Here is a 12,363-nt window from a genome sequence, read left to right as displayed (position 1 = left end):
CCCGGGGTGGTGGGGTTGGCAGAGTGGACAGTGGAGTCCGATGGGGCCGAGACAGGGAGGGCAGCCTGCCCTGGGGCACAGGAGGCCCTCTGGGACACTCCCCTCCGGGCAGGGACTCTATCCCCAGCAGACCCCAGGGTTCAGAAGAGTCAATCCCTCAGGCCAGTCCTGAACGTGCTTTCCAGCAGAGAGAGAAGAGGCAGAACAGATTGCTGGATTAAGAAGAAAGGTTTTGCTTTGGCATCTTCGGGCTGCCTACCTTTCTCTGGCTTTTTCCTCCAGTGTGGACCTGGAGACTAAAGAGAAAGGCCATGGGATGGGAATCGGCTTCTAGAGCTGAGCAAGCATCTGTGAGCTGGAGCCCACGTGGAAGGCAGCTTGACCGGCAAGCCCGCTGCCGAAGGCGACCACAGGGATGAGGAGTGAAGTCACTCGTCCTCCTTGGGGTGGGACATTTAAAAACAAATGAAGCCACTGACAGGTCTTGGGGCTGTTTTCTGTCCCCACCCTGGATAGACCATCTCAAAATCCATCCCAAGGCTCTCTGTCCGCAGCCCAAGCAGTTCAGAGAAACCACAGGGCCTGCGCTGGGCGGCCGCTGTTAGAGCTGCAAAGTCAGGGAGGGAACAAGACTTTGGGGTCTTCTCGGGATGAGGATGAAGCGACAGAAACCTTCTTCCGACTGGAAGAGATGCGATCCAGGAAGGGATACCGGGGCTCGCCAGCAGCAATGCGTGTCTGTGGGGAAGCCGGCGCTGAGCGAACCCCTGACAGCTGGGCCCCCCGGGGCTCCCGTGGGAGCTGGCTTCCTCGGTCCTTCTACACTTGGAGGAGCCTCAGCGACAAGCTTTGCTCAACCTCTGATGACAGACAGAAACTTGCTCACCCCTTATTTCAGGATTCCCCATGATGATCCCAGGAGCAGAAGTGAGCATCCCCATTTTACTGACAAGGAAACTGAGGCTCAAAGGGGTTTTCATGATTATCCCAAGCCACATGAAGGGAGGCAAGGAGGCTGAGTTGTCTTGCCACTGAGGGCAGGACTCCCACCTCCCTCCAGCCCCGGCACATCTCAGGGCAGCCGGCCGTGGGGGCTGGGAGGGTGTGCAGGAACCGTGGGCAGTGGGGATCTGGTCCTCTACTGGTGGTCTCCAGGTGCGCTGACAGCTCCGGGATGGCCACAGACCAGAAATGCCGAGGGCACCTGCGACGCGGAGTAATGAAGGCAAAGTCATCACCTGTTCCTTCTGCCCATGGCTCTCAGCCAAAGCAGTGCCCACACTGACCGTGGTCTGCGATGTGGCAGAGAGCAAGGTCATTAGGGTGAGCGGGTCAGTCCGGGATTCATTTGTCCATCTGGCAGCCGTGTCCCAACACCTTAGCTGGCAGGCATGGGGAATGCTTCTGTTTGTGATATTGGGGGGGGGGGGTAGGGGGTGCAGCAGCTGCTGGGCAGGCATCTCTGGGGGGCACTGCAATGTGGGGGACGCCAGAAACAGCTTCCCACCAGGCGAGGGGCTGGGCTGAGCCTGGTCTGGAAAATGAGGAGCTGGTGGACGAGGAAGGGAGGAGCCTTCCTGGCACACGGGGGTGGCCCCAGACAGGAGGCATCGTGGACAATTTGGAGAATGTCAAGGAGTGCAGTGAGTAGGGCAGAGAGGGGTCTGTTAGATTTCAGACTCCAGCACCTGGTTTCCCGATGTTAATGGGCCCATCACTTCCCCTCCTGTCTTGCTCCTTTATTGTGCCTGAAGATCAACATCAGTTCCCCACTGCTCATGGGAAGGAGAGGTGGCCAGGCAGGGAGAGGTGGCGCTGGGGGTACGGAGGGTGGGGAGCCAGTCTGGGGTCCCCAAGGAACTCCAGATTTCCATGTGGAGAGGGTCCAAACAGGTCAACTTCAATCACCTTCCAGGGCTACCAGGTGACGTTGTTCAGGCTGAACACTGCACAAGGGGCATCGTGGAAGGGGTGCCATTTGCCCGGAAGCCGTATTTGTTTGTTTACTGTTTCCTATTTGTATTATAACCTTGCTGACTCTGAAGGTGACTTGTTGGTAGGCTGCTTATGAAAAGATGCTGAGGTAGGGCAGTGAGGGTCCTTCATCTCATGAAATTGATACGTTGAGTCAACTGCGTGACAGATGGACAGGGGCATCAGCGAACAGTCGCCTGTCCCCTTCCCACCACCCTCGGGGCTCACGAACCTCTTCTCTTCACAGTTCTTTCTGTTCATCCTCATCATCTTCTTGGCGGAGCTCTCAGCGGCCATCCTGGCCTTCATCTTCAGGGAAAATGTAAGTGCAGACCCCCCATTGCCCTGGCCCCCCTTGGGGGCCAGCCCCTCCCCTCCTCAGACAGGGTCTCATAGAGTCTGCAGCCTCTCGGTTGGCAATTCCAGCCCAAATCATGACCCACCACCCCAGAGACCCTCTTCCTGCGAGGGTGTTTCCAGAAGGTAGAATCAGAGGGTCCTTTAGAGTCTCTGTTCTTCCAAAACACCTGATATAACGCCACACCTGATTCTGGAATCTTCCATTCCATAGCATGCCCGGCAATAGTCATTTGGCAGAGGCTAGTTGGCGAGGCTGTCTCTAGGCCCTGGGGTGTGTGATGTGCAGGAGGACAGAGCAGGGCCCTCTCCGTTGAGGTCGTGGCCAGTATGCAATTTGGGCAACTTGCCCTCACGAGCCGCCTTTTTCCAGGAGCTCCAACTACCCAGGGCACCAGCCCTGTCCTGAGTCCATAGGAGCCAGGCACGGCCAGCCACAGGGGGTGCCTGGAAACAGGAGGGGGAGGGAAAGGGAGGGTGAGGGGTCCGGACACACGAGCTGGTTCAGAGGAGCAGGAAGGCAAGCCGTGGACAGAGGGGAAGAGGCAGCCACTCTGTGGGCTGGGAATGGAGCCTTCCAACCGGCAGCACACAGGCCAAGTCCTTTCTCCGCAGCAGGAAGGATGGAAGGGAGGACAGTGGTGAGGCCCAAGGAGAGTATGTGGAGGGTGGGAGCGCCTTCCCAGGACACCTTTGGAAACCAGATCTGCAGACTCCCTTCTTCAGGGCCAGGGACCTGGGGCACACCTGTGGCTCTGAGGAACAGCTCAGAGGGGAGGGAGTGGGGTGAGGGGCAAGCCCCCCCACCCTGGATAAACCCTGCTTCTGAGAAGAGCTGCAGGGCGGAGAGGGCTTCTGGGCTCGCCGCCCAGAGGTGTGTGTGTTGACTTCCTATTCCAGCTGGTGATCCGGGGGGGGGGGGGGGGCACACGCCCTGGAGGGGGGACTCAGGAGCCACCCCAAGGTAGTGGCTTGGGAGAATCCCCAACCCTGGGGCACTGAGGCCTTGCCTCCCCTCCAGAAGCAGCTAGCTGAAGAGACCAGGATGGGCTGGGGTGCCCCAAACTGCTGGTAGGGAGGGAGTGGGGGGATCTTAGCCTGCCCTCTGCCTCTCCCTCCAGCTTACCCGTGAGTTCTTCACCAAGGAGCTCACCAAGCACTACCAGGGCAACAACGACACTGATGTCTTCTCTGCCACCTGGAACTCAGTCATGATCACAGTGAGTGATGACCCCAGGGATGCTGTGAGCATTCATGATGCCAGGTGCAGCGAATGTCCCGCCTCCAGAGCCTGCTTGGCTCACAGACCTGTACCAGACATCACCAACTGATCAGGGCTGGCCCACTGAGCCCAGCCTGGACCTTGGAACTGCCATCCACACAGCATTCTGGGCTGTCATTGTCACCATTACCCCCCATTTTACACAGAAGGGCACTGGAGGCTCAGAGACGTTGAGTGACTTTCCCAGGGTCACACAGGAGCAGCAAACAGAGTCAGTCCCTAGCTGACTCTTGACTCTGCTCCTTGCTTTATGGGGGTCTTGAGGGAGACTATCTGGCCACCTCTGCCCCCTGGGCCCAGCTCCTACCACTTCCCCCCCAGACTCTTCCCTTCACTGTCCTCCTAGTTTGGCTGCTGTGGCGTCAACGGGCCCGAAGACTTCCGGTTTGCATCAGTTTTCCGACTGCTGACTCTGGACAGTGACGAGGTGCCCGAGGCCTGCTGTCGGAGAGAACCACAGACTCGGGACGGGGTCCTGCTGAGCAGGGAGGAGTGTCTGCTGGGAAGGGACCTGTTCCTGAACAAGCAGGTACCAGGCCCTGCTCCCCCAGGCAGGGGGTCTTGGGTGGCCAGAGCTGGGCGAGGAGAGGGCCTTTGGTCTGGGGCTGAAGGGGAGCTGAGACTCCGCTGTGTTCCAGGCGGGGCTCACCTTGAGCTTCTGACAGTGCTGGTTGGAGCCCAAACTGAATTACATAGAGGGGGCCCCTCCTTAGATCTTATTTTGGGGGAATCTCACCTTCTGTGCCATAAAGAAGCCCCTTCTGACCCCCAGGGGGCAAGGTTCTCCTCCAAGGTCAGGGAAACTATCAGACTCTTTGCTTCTCTTGCCACCCGAGGACTTTATCTGGGTCCTGGGAGGAAAGCCTTTTCCTTCTTGCACGTGCCGTCTCTGGGGGACACACAGCGCCTGCTTTGCCTCCCCCCCCCCCCGTCCCGCCCCCGCTGTGAGACAAATCATGCCCTTGTACTTGGTGCCTCCTTCCCACGGAGCAGCGACCCTCCCTGGGCCCCTGGCCCCTCGGGTGTGGGTGTGAGAGACCAGGCAGGGGGAGTCGGGGAGAACAAGGATGAGCCCAGGACATGCCCCATGCCCCTCCCTTGATTAGGCTTCTCGTGAGGCTCTCCTGGGAGACTCCCAGATGCAGGGGACACAGCAGGAGGCGGGAGACAGGGGACTCGCGTTCTGTTGAAGGAAGCTCGTGCTGACCGAGGAGCAAACTAGAAGTAATAATTTCACATGGTCATGATCACTAAAAAGAAAACCAGATGCCAGGCTGGAAGGGATGGGGACAGGGCAGGCCTCAGAGAGCCCCGTGGAGGGGGGCCGCATGCTGAGGCCTGCCCCTGGCCCTCTGATGAGGTCTTTCCAGCTTCAGCTTGGAACTCAGCACCCCTCCCCACCACACACGTGATGTCCGGCGACGACATTCAGGGGCCCTGCGATCGGGCCACATGAGCCTGGGGCAGGGAGGGCCACCAAGGGGCTTGGGTCTCAGCCTCTGAGAGGCTGCAGGACATGGAGGGGACGCAGGGGAGGGGTCAGGCTTTGAGGTCCGGCAGGCCTGGACCATGACACCCCTTCTGGGCCTCAGCTTCTTCATACCATCGCAGAGCCAGCTGGCTGTCCTCCTTGGAAAGGTGGCGTGATGCCACCACCACCAGGGAAAAGCGGCGCTTCCTACTCCCCGGCAGCAAGGCCAGAGGATCAGGCAGTGGCCAAGGAGAGGCGAGCAGAAGTGGTACAGGGTACCACTTGTGTCCTGTCCTTAAGAGAAAGCCCTGGGCCAGTCCCTCCTCCTTTCCCCCAGGACCTGGCCATGGAGGGTGTCCCTCTAGGATATCAGGGTGTTACGAGAGGAGTCTGGGCCATGAACAGCTCCATGAAATACATGGACCACCTCAGCTTCCTACAAAAGGCAAAGGAACATCTAGCTTGTCCGAGGCCCTGCTGTTTGGGATGCCCGGCGCCCAGAGCCAAACCAATGTCCTGAGGCCACCTGTGGATTGTTCAGGAAGGCATCTCATAGGCTCTGTTCCTGTAGAGTCTCACCCTCGTAAGCTTCCCATTTCTGGGCTCATCCTTGATGACGACATCCCCTTCCATCTCCCGGGCATGACTTTGGAATCCGAGCTCCTTGGTAAGGCCCCTGCGCAGCTGCCTGAGCTCTTCGTGGTGCCTCTGTTCCTCATGAGATCCTTTTCTGGAGTCCTTTTCTCCTTGGCATCCCCATCACAGTCTTGAATCAGTGGGCAAAAGTCTGAATGCAAGGACCGCAAAGCCCACCTCAAGGGGCTCGTGCACATGCCTCTGTGTTTCACACATAGCAAGAATTCTGGAAGGCAGTGGCTTTGCCCATTGCATCAGTAGCTTTGTCCTGTCTGTCAAGGCCTGGCCTCCGTGATCTTTGTGGCCTTTCCTTGGTGGCAAAACAGCGGCCATGGCTCCAGACATCCCACCCATGTTTAAGACAGACAGAAGGGAAAGTGTGGCACCACCTTCTTTCCCAGAAAGTCCCAGTGGACATCTGTATAGACCTGGTATAGCCAGGACTCAGTGACATGGCCACCAAGGGCCGAAGCAGAAGGCATGCCTCTGTGGATGTTGAGTTAGTCCACCACTGTTTACCATTGACCTCCAATGAGCAGAAATAAGGAAATCCCTCAAGAAGGTGGCCCATGATGAATACTCAGAGTCAAGCCCACCAGAGCTGTTTCTCCGGCTCTTCTCAGCCTTCCCTGGGTCAAGACGGTCACCCAGGCAAGTCAGGGATGTGTTCTCCTGCTGGAAACGAATCAGGGGGTCTCCCAGTAGATGACAACCTTGCTAGAGCTTGACTCCAGGCCAGAGGGGTGACCACAAATAGGAAACCATCCATATTCCCCATCTCTCTAGGTGATCTTAAGCCCTCTCTCCCCACAGCATCACATTTTTCTCCTTTATCCCCAGTGCTCCCCTACGTGCTCCCTAGCAGGTGGTGAGTGTGGGGGCTGCTGTAACTGTCCACATAAAGGGCTACACCCTCATTTTCCTGGCATGGGAAAAGCCTTCCAGCCAGAGAACAAGAGCAGCATGTGCAAAGGCCCTGGGGTGGGAAAGAACATGGGGTGCTCCAGGAACCAACAGAAGAAGGCCAGTAGGGCAGGAGCACAGTGAGCAGGGCAAGACTGGCTCAAGGTGAGGGCATCAAGAGGGCCACTCCCGCTCTCTCTGTGTGTCTATATCCACCTCTGTCTCAGTGTGTATATCCCCAGCACTGCTTGAAAGATCAGTAATAGCACAGGAATCCATCCATTTAGAGGGGCCTGGAGGGATGGGCTCTGGACCTTAGGGGAGGCCCACCCCATGGTGCCAACAGAGGTTTGACAGGGTAAGCCTGTTGCTGCCCAAGCTTTGGGGCCCCAGGCCAGTTCCCAGGCTTCATATTTCGGTCCTGATGCTGGCCCCTGACCTCAGACTGTCTCTAGCTATGGCCTCACTCTGGTCCTTTCCTCCCAGGGCTGTTACACAGTGATCCTCAACACTTTTGAAACCTACGTCTACCTGGCTGGAGCCCTCGCCATAGGGGTGCTGGCCATCGAGGTAAGTAAAAGCCCCCCACTTCTCTGGATCCCCAGAAGCAAGGCATATACCGGGTCTCAGGGAGATCCCCCATGGCCTGCACTGCCCAGCCTACCTCAGTCTCCACATCCTAAATCCAGGACCCAATGGGTCCCCCACTGCGGGGACTGTGGTGTGGGAAGCCCAGCTGTATCTGTCTGTTGCCTGAGTCACTGTTGGACTCTGGGCCCATCTGAGCAAGCCTCCAGCAATGAATCAGCAGGCTCTGAGAGTCACCCCACAGTCTTCCTCCCACTGCCTCCCCCGCACCCCCCACCCCATCCCTGTTCCTCTCTGGCTAAGCCTCCCCCAAGGTCCAGAGTGAACCCTTGACCGAGAATCAACACCGCTGCCTTGTGGGAGGGGATGTGGCTTGTGCGTCCAGATCATGCCCTTTCTCTATGGGAGGCTCAGGGCCTGTGGGGCCTTGTCGACCTCACAAGAGCAGTCTTAATGAACCCCCTTCGCCCCAGTCCCGGGGGCCCCATGAAAGGGGGCGACTGCAGAGTCCGGCCACCGCCACAAGGTGGCGCTTCCACTGACGGACGGAGCTGCCCCTCCCTTCTCCCACCAGCTCCCGGATGCAAACCTCTCCTCCTGGACTTGGCACTGACCATCTCCAGGAAAGACACTCCTGGGCCTCAGCCAGGCCTGGGCGGGCGGGGAAACGAAGTCAGGCAGCCCGAGCCACAGGCTCCCTGTCCCTCCTTCGGCAGGCGAGGGGAGGTCCAGAATATCTGGCACCAGAAATGTCACTTTGCTCAGCTTCTCAGGGTGTCCTCCCGCCCTGCGTGGAGCAGTTTTGTGGAGACTACTGGGGATATGGGGGTGTGGTGGGGTGGTGTCATTTATTCGTTCATTCAGCAAGCGTAGATTGAGCCCCTACTGTATGCCAGCATCGTTCCAGGTAAAGCGGGTCTCTCATAGGGCAGGGGACACAATGAACAAGGGACAGATAAATCTTCTGGGACTGCGGGAATCACAGGCATGTGTCCCGCTTGGGAAGGACATGGGCTTTTTGGGGATGACTCCCAGCTCTGCCTCTCCCCAGAGCTATAGAGGACTCCTCTGCAAAATGGTACTACTACTCTGTTCCCAGGCCGCGGTTGCGGCTGGACATCGTAAGGATGGCAGAGGGTGGGGACTCCATGCCTGGCCGGGTTGTCCTAGAGTCTTGTTCAACAATGTCTGTATTCTTGATCTGCTGTCCTCACCCCCGGCTCACAAGCCTAGCTGCACCCCGATGGGAGGCAGGACTCCGCTCCCAAAAAGGGACTTTTACTGTATCCCTGTCCCAACCTCACCTTGCCCACACCGCTTCCCCAACCAGAGATCTGGCCCTGAGCCTGTGGTCTGGGGACTGTCCCTTCTGCTACTTGCAAGAAGACCCCTGCCTGTGGGGGCCTCAGCCATTCTGGTCAGAGGGGCGTCCCTGAATCTGGGTCTCTGCCTGTCCTACCCCCCAACCCCCTTCCACCCAGGGTCCTAGTGAGGTGTTGGGTCATAGTGCTCTCAACTCTGGCAAGGGCTACATCTTCCCCTGCTCCTGAGAGCTAGAAAGGGGAGTGCACGGGACTTCTGAGCACAGGCTGCAGGGTCAGAGTGCCTAGACCCAACCCCCAGCTCCCTCACTTGCAGCTTGTGACCTTAGGTGGGTTGCATGACCTCTCTGTGCCTTGCCTCTGCTCTGTTGAAGGTTTCTGAGAAAGTGCTTAGGACTGGGCTAGGCGCACAGGAAGCTCTCAGGCTTCAGGGAAGGGACGCATTTGGCCCAAGTTGCTGCTGGCAAATAGAGGAATTAGATTTGAACCCATGTCCAAAGCCCCCTTCTTTCCATGACTCTGCTGCACAAGGGCCAGTGGCTGGCAAAAGGTGCTTGCCCCCAGGAATCCTCCCGCAGGAGTGTGCCCAGCGATGGGTGAGCCCACTTGCTGGCTGATGATTACTTCCCCTTGGGAGGGGACAGCCCGGTGCCAGGCTGGAAGCCCAGCCTGACAAGCCAACTTCTACTCCTGCAGCTTTTCGCCATGATCTTTGCCATGTGTCTCTTCCGGGGCATCCAGTAGAGGGCGTGGCCTGGAGCCTGAAGCCTCACCCACCACCGCTGCCCAGCCCTCGACGCCCTCCCCTCCCCTGCGCCCCTGCCTCCTTGGCCCCAGGGGAGGAGGTGAGATCACGATGAGTGGGCAGAAGGGGCAGAGAAAAATAGCTATTTTTTTTACAAAAAAATGAAGAGGAAACTACGATTGTTAGACCTGCCTGGTCTCCGGGTGGGTGCCATGGGCTCTCTTTAGGGGCTTGGTGCCTGAACCCCAGGAAGTTGTCTGCACTAGAGATCAAAGGAACCCCAGGGCCAGGTTCCCTCCTCGGTCTCAGCAGCCTCTGGCAGTCGCCAGCCTGGGCCTTCTCCACAGTTCCAGGTGCCAAGAAAGTGCAGATCTAGCCAACGAAAGGCAAAAGCAGCTCTCAGAGGTCGAGAAAGCCCCCCAGGGCCTCAAGGAGACTCGGTCACCTTGTCCTTAAGAACTCGGAACCTACGTGCAACCTCTGGTCCTCTGATGGAGTTGTCCCTGCCTCAGGCTGGGGCCAAGAGTGGGCTGCAGACACTGGATCCAAGCGTGGCCTAGCTGGCAGAGTCCTTGCTTCCCTCATCTGTTGGATCAAATAATCCGGAAAGCCCAGAGAGGGGCCATTTTTCGTTCAGTCACACAGCATATGCATGACAATTCTGAATAAGAGCCCAGTGGTCCCTAGGCTGCCCGTTGCCCCTTCCAGGGCTCTGTAGGTCCCAGCAGGTCTGCTGCTCACACCCCTCCCTGGCCTCAGCATCCTGGCTTCCCCAGGAGAGAAAGCAAGCTGGTCAAGAACTTACCAGCTCCACAGCTAAGAAAATTCTGGACTGTCCTCCCTGCTCCCTTCCCACCTCCCCATACTTCTTTCTAGGCCCCCAGGGACACACACACACACACACACACACACACACACACACACACACACACTATAGTCACTTTTCTACACTGCCCACCTCTTCCCACAAGTCGAACCCCTTCCCTGTTCCCCAACAACTCTGTGGCTCCCAGGGCTGGAAGAAATCCCCAAGACCATCTGTTCTCCTCTCCCCTCCCAGAACTGAGGCTTGGATGTCTTCCACAAGATTTCTGCCAAGACTTCACCACCCTCTTCTTGCATACCTCCAAGGATGGGGAGCTTTCTACCTCCCAAGACAGACTTCTGTCTTTGGACTGCTTTGACTTCTTAGCATCAGCTCGGTGCACCTGAGAGTTCTGTTTTCTCTGCTTCCATCTGTGGCATTCCACTTGCCCTCACTCCCCAAAGTGTTAAGGCCACACAGTGCCTCCCCTGACCCCCATTTTCTCCAGGCTAAAGAACTCCAAGACACCTCATTTCTGCTGCCAAATGGCTTCTTGTCCCTTCATGGGCCCTAGCACACTTCTGAGTGTTTCTTCCAGGCTGGGGTAGGGAGGTGTTTTCCCCTAGACCCACACCCACACAGCGCCCACAGACCAGTCCCTCAAACACAGGCCAGGCATTCTAGACCAGTATTGGCAACTGTATCGCAAGACCCCTCCACCCCAGTGAATCAGGACTGCCTGCCAGGCCTGTTCAGAGGATCGGAGGTTTGGGCAGGGTTGGGGGAGGGGGAAGGACGGCGTCATCCCCATCGGTGGTATTGGGATCAATGGTGTTAGCCAGATAATCAAGGCTTGATTATTGACGGTATGGCAGTGGGAGGGGCAACACAGAGCCTGCTGTCCTCTCCCACAGTCCCTCTTCAGTGTCTGGGGAGAGCCCATTCTGAATCCCAGACCCTGTGTCCGCTTCCAGCCTCCCAGCCCACCAGCCCCTGGGAGAGACGGGGCTGTGCCTGGAGCCCCATGCTTCCTGGCTCTGCCACCAGCCCCCTTTACAGATGCAGCCCTGAGCTCTGTGCCTGCTGTAAAGTTCAGGTTTAACCTCCTCCCTGTCTCTCCCTTTCCCCATCCCATCCTTATGCTGCCCCCTTCTCCCCCAGTCCCAGGCCCTGCTCCTGGTCTCCAAGTAGGGGGCTTTCCATATTGTCCCTGGAACTCCAGACATGGGGCCATGAACTCCCCAGTGACTGGGCATCCCCGGGACCCAGAGCCCCCTGCAGCTAGCGGATAGCCCAGCCCAGCCCGAGCAGGGCCTTGGACTTGCTCCTCTCTAGATGAACCCCCCCCCCCCACTGCCCTCAGCTCCAGATTCCTGGCAGAGGCAAAGGGCTGGTCTGAGCTTAGCAAAAAGTAACAACCGCTGTCTTGGCTGGACTCAGGGTCTCATGGGGCAGCCGCGTGGCTCTAGTCCAGGGGCATCCCAGGCTTCCAGGTCCCCTCTGGTCCCCTACCAGCCAGGAGAATCTGGGGCCTTCAAGGTAAGAAGGGCCTGGCCTCTGGCATGCACTCCCTTCCCATCTCCAGTCATGTCCATTCTTCCCACCCCTTGTCGGCCCCAGGAAGGTCAGTGGGAGGCAGAACAGATCCCAGAGGAACATCAGGCTGAGGCAGGTTCAAGAGCCTCATCCCCCAGGGTTTTCCAGAAAGGTGCCAAGGAGCGCCGAGTCCGCCACTGCCCACACCGGGGCTGGAAAGGGCAAGCGGGCAGTCTCTAGCCGTGACCTTCTGCAAGGCTGCCTGCAGCCCATCCGAGGTGCAAAGGACAGAGCCCAGGCCCGGTCTGGTTTGCCCCCTTCCCAGGCACTGCGATCTGACTGGGCCAGTTCGCATACAGACTCAGCACCTGTCATAGAGTGCAGGTGCTAGTGGCTGTGGTCTGGCTGCGGGGCCACGGGGCTGTGGGGGTAGGGATACCTCTCTAAGGAGACCTCCTCAGCCAGCCTGCAGAGGCCGGCTTTTGGTCACACCCACACAGCCTGGACTGAAAGCCAGGTGTCTGCTCCAGAGCTCCTGCGTCGTGGAAAACGGAAGCCACCCAAGGGGTTCGGAGGCTCTTATCCCTCTTGCTCTTCCACGCCTAAGGGGCCCAGACCGGAGACCCCAAACCAGCTGAGGCCCAGCACCCCATCTCCCAGAAGCCCCCTCTTTCCTTCTCCCATGGGTCCTAGGTCGAAAGTCTATTTTGAAAACTGTAAATGTTCCTCGCTAATTTATCATGT

General features: G+C 58.2%; 1 protein-coding gene across 4 annotated transcripts in view; it reads left to right on the top strand.

The window, feature by feature from the left end:
* The window catches only part of TSPAN18 (tetraspanin 18), a 177,546-nt gene extending 165,257 nt beyond the window's left edge, over nt 1-12,289 (top strand). For all 4 annotated transcript variants that reach the window (XM_046015228.1, XM_046015226.1, XM_046015227.1 and 1 more), the window contains 5 exons: nt 2,222-2,296; nt 3,453-3,551; nt 3,960-4,142; nt 7,110-7,193; nt 9,230-12,289. In XM_046015228.1, the coding sequence (XP_045871184.1) occupies nt 2,222-2,296; nt 3,453-3,551; nt 3,960-4,142; nt 7,110-7,193; nt 9,230-9,277 (489 nt within the window). In that variant the 3' untranslated portion in view covers nt 9,278-12,289. The remainder of the gene's footprint in view (nt 1-2,221; nt 2,297-3,452; nt 3,552-3,959; nt 4,143-7,109; nt 7,194-9,229) is intronic.
* The last annotated feature ends 74 nt before the right edge of the window (nt 12,290-12,363 follow it).

Source organism: Meles meles, chromosome 8 (assembly GCF_922984935.1).
Source record: "Meles meles chromosome 8, mMelMel3.1 paternal haplotype, whole genome shotgun sequence".
Classification (NCBI taxonomy): Eukaryota; Metazoa; Chordata; class Mammalia; order Carnivora; family Mustelidae; genus Meles; species Meles meles.
Note: the sequence above shows the minus strand (reverse complement) of the source record. Positions and strands in the feature narration are given on the sequence as shown.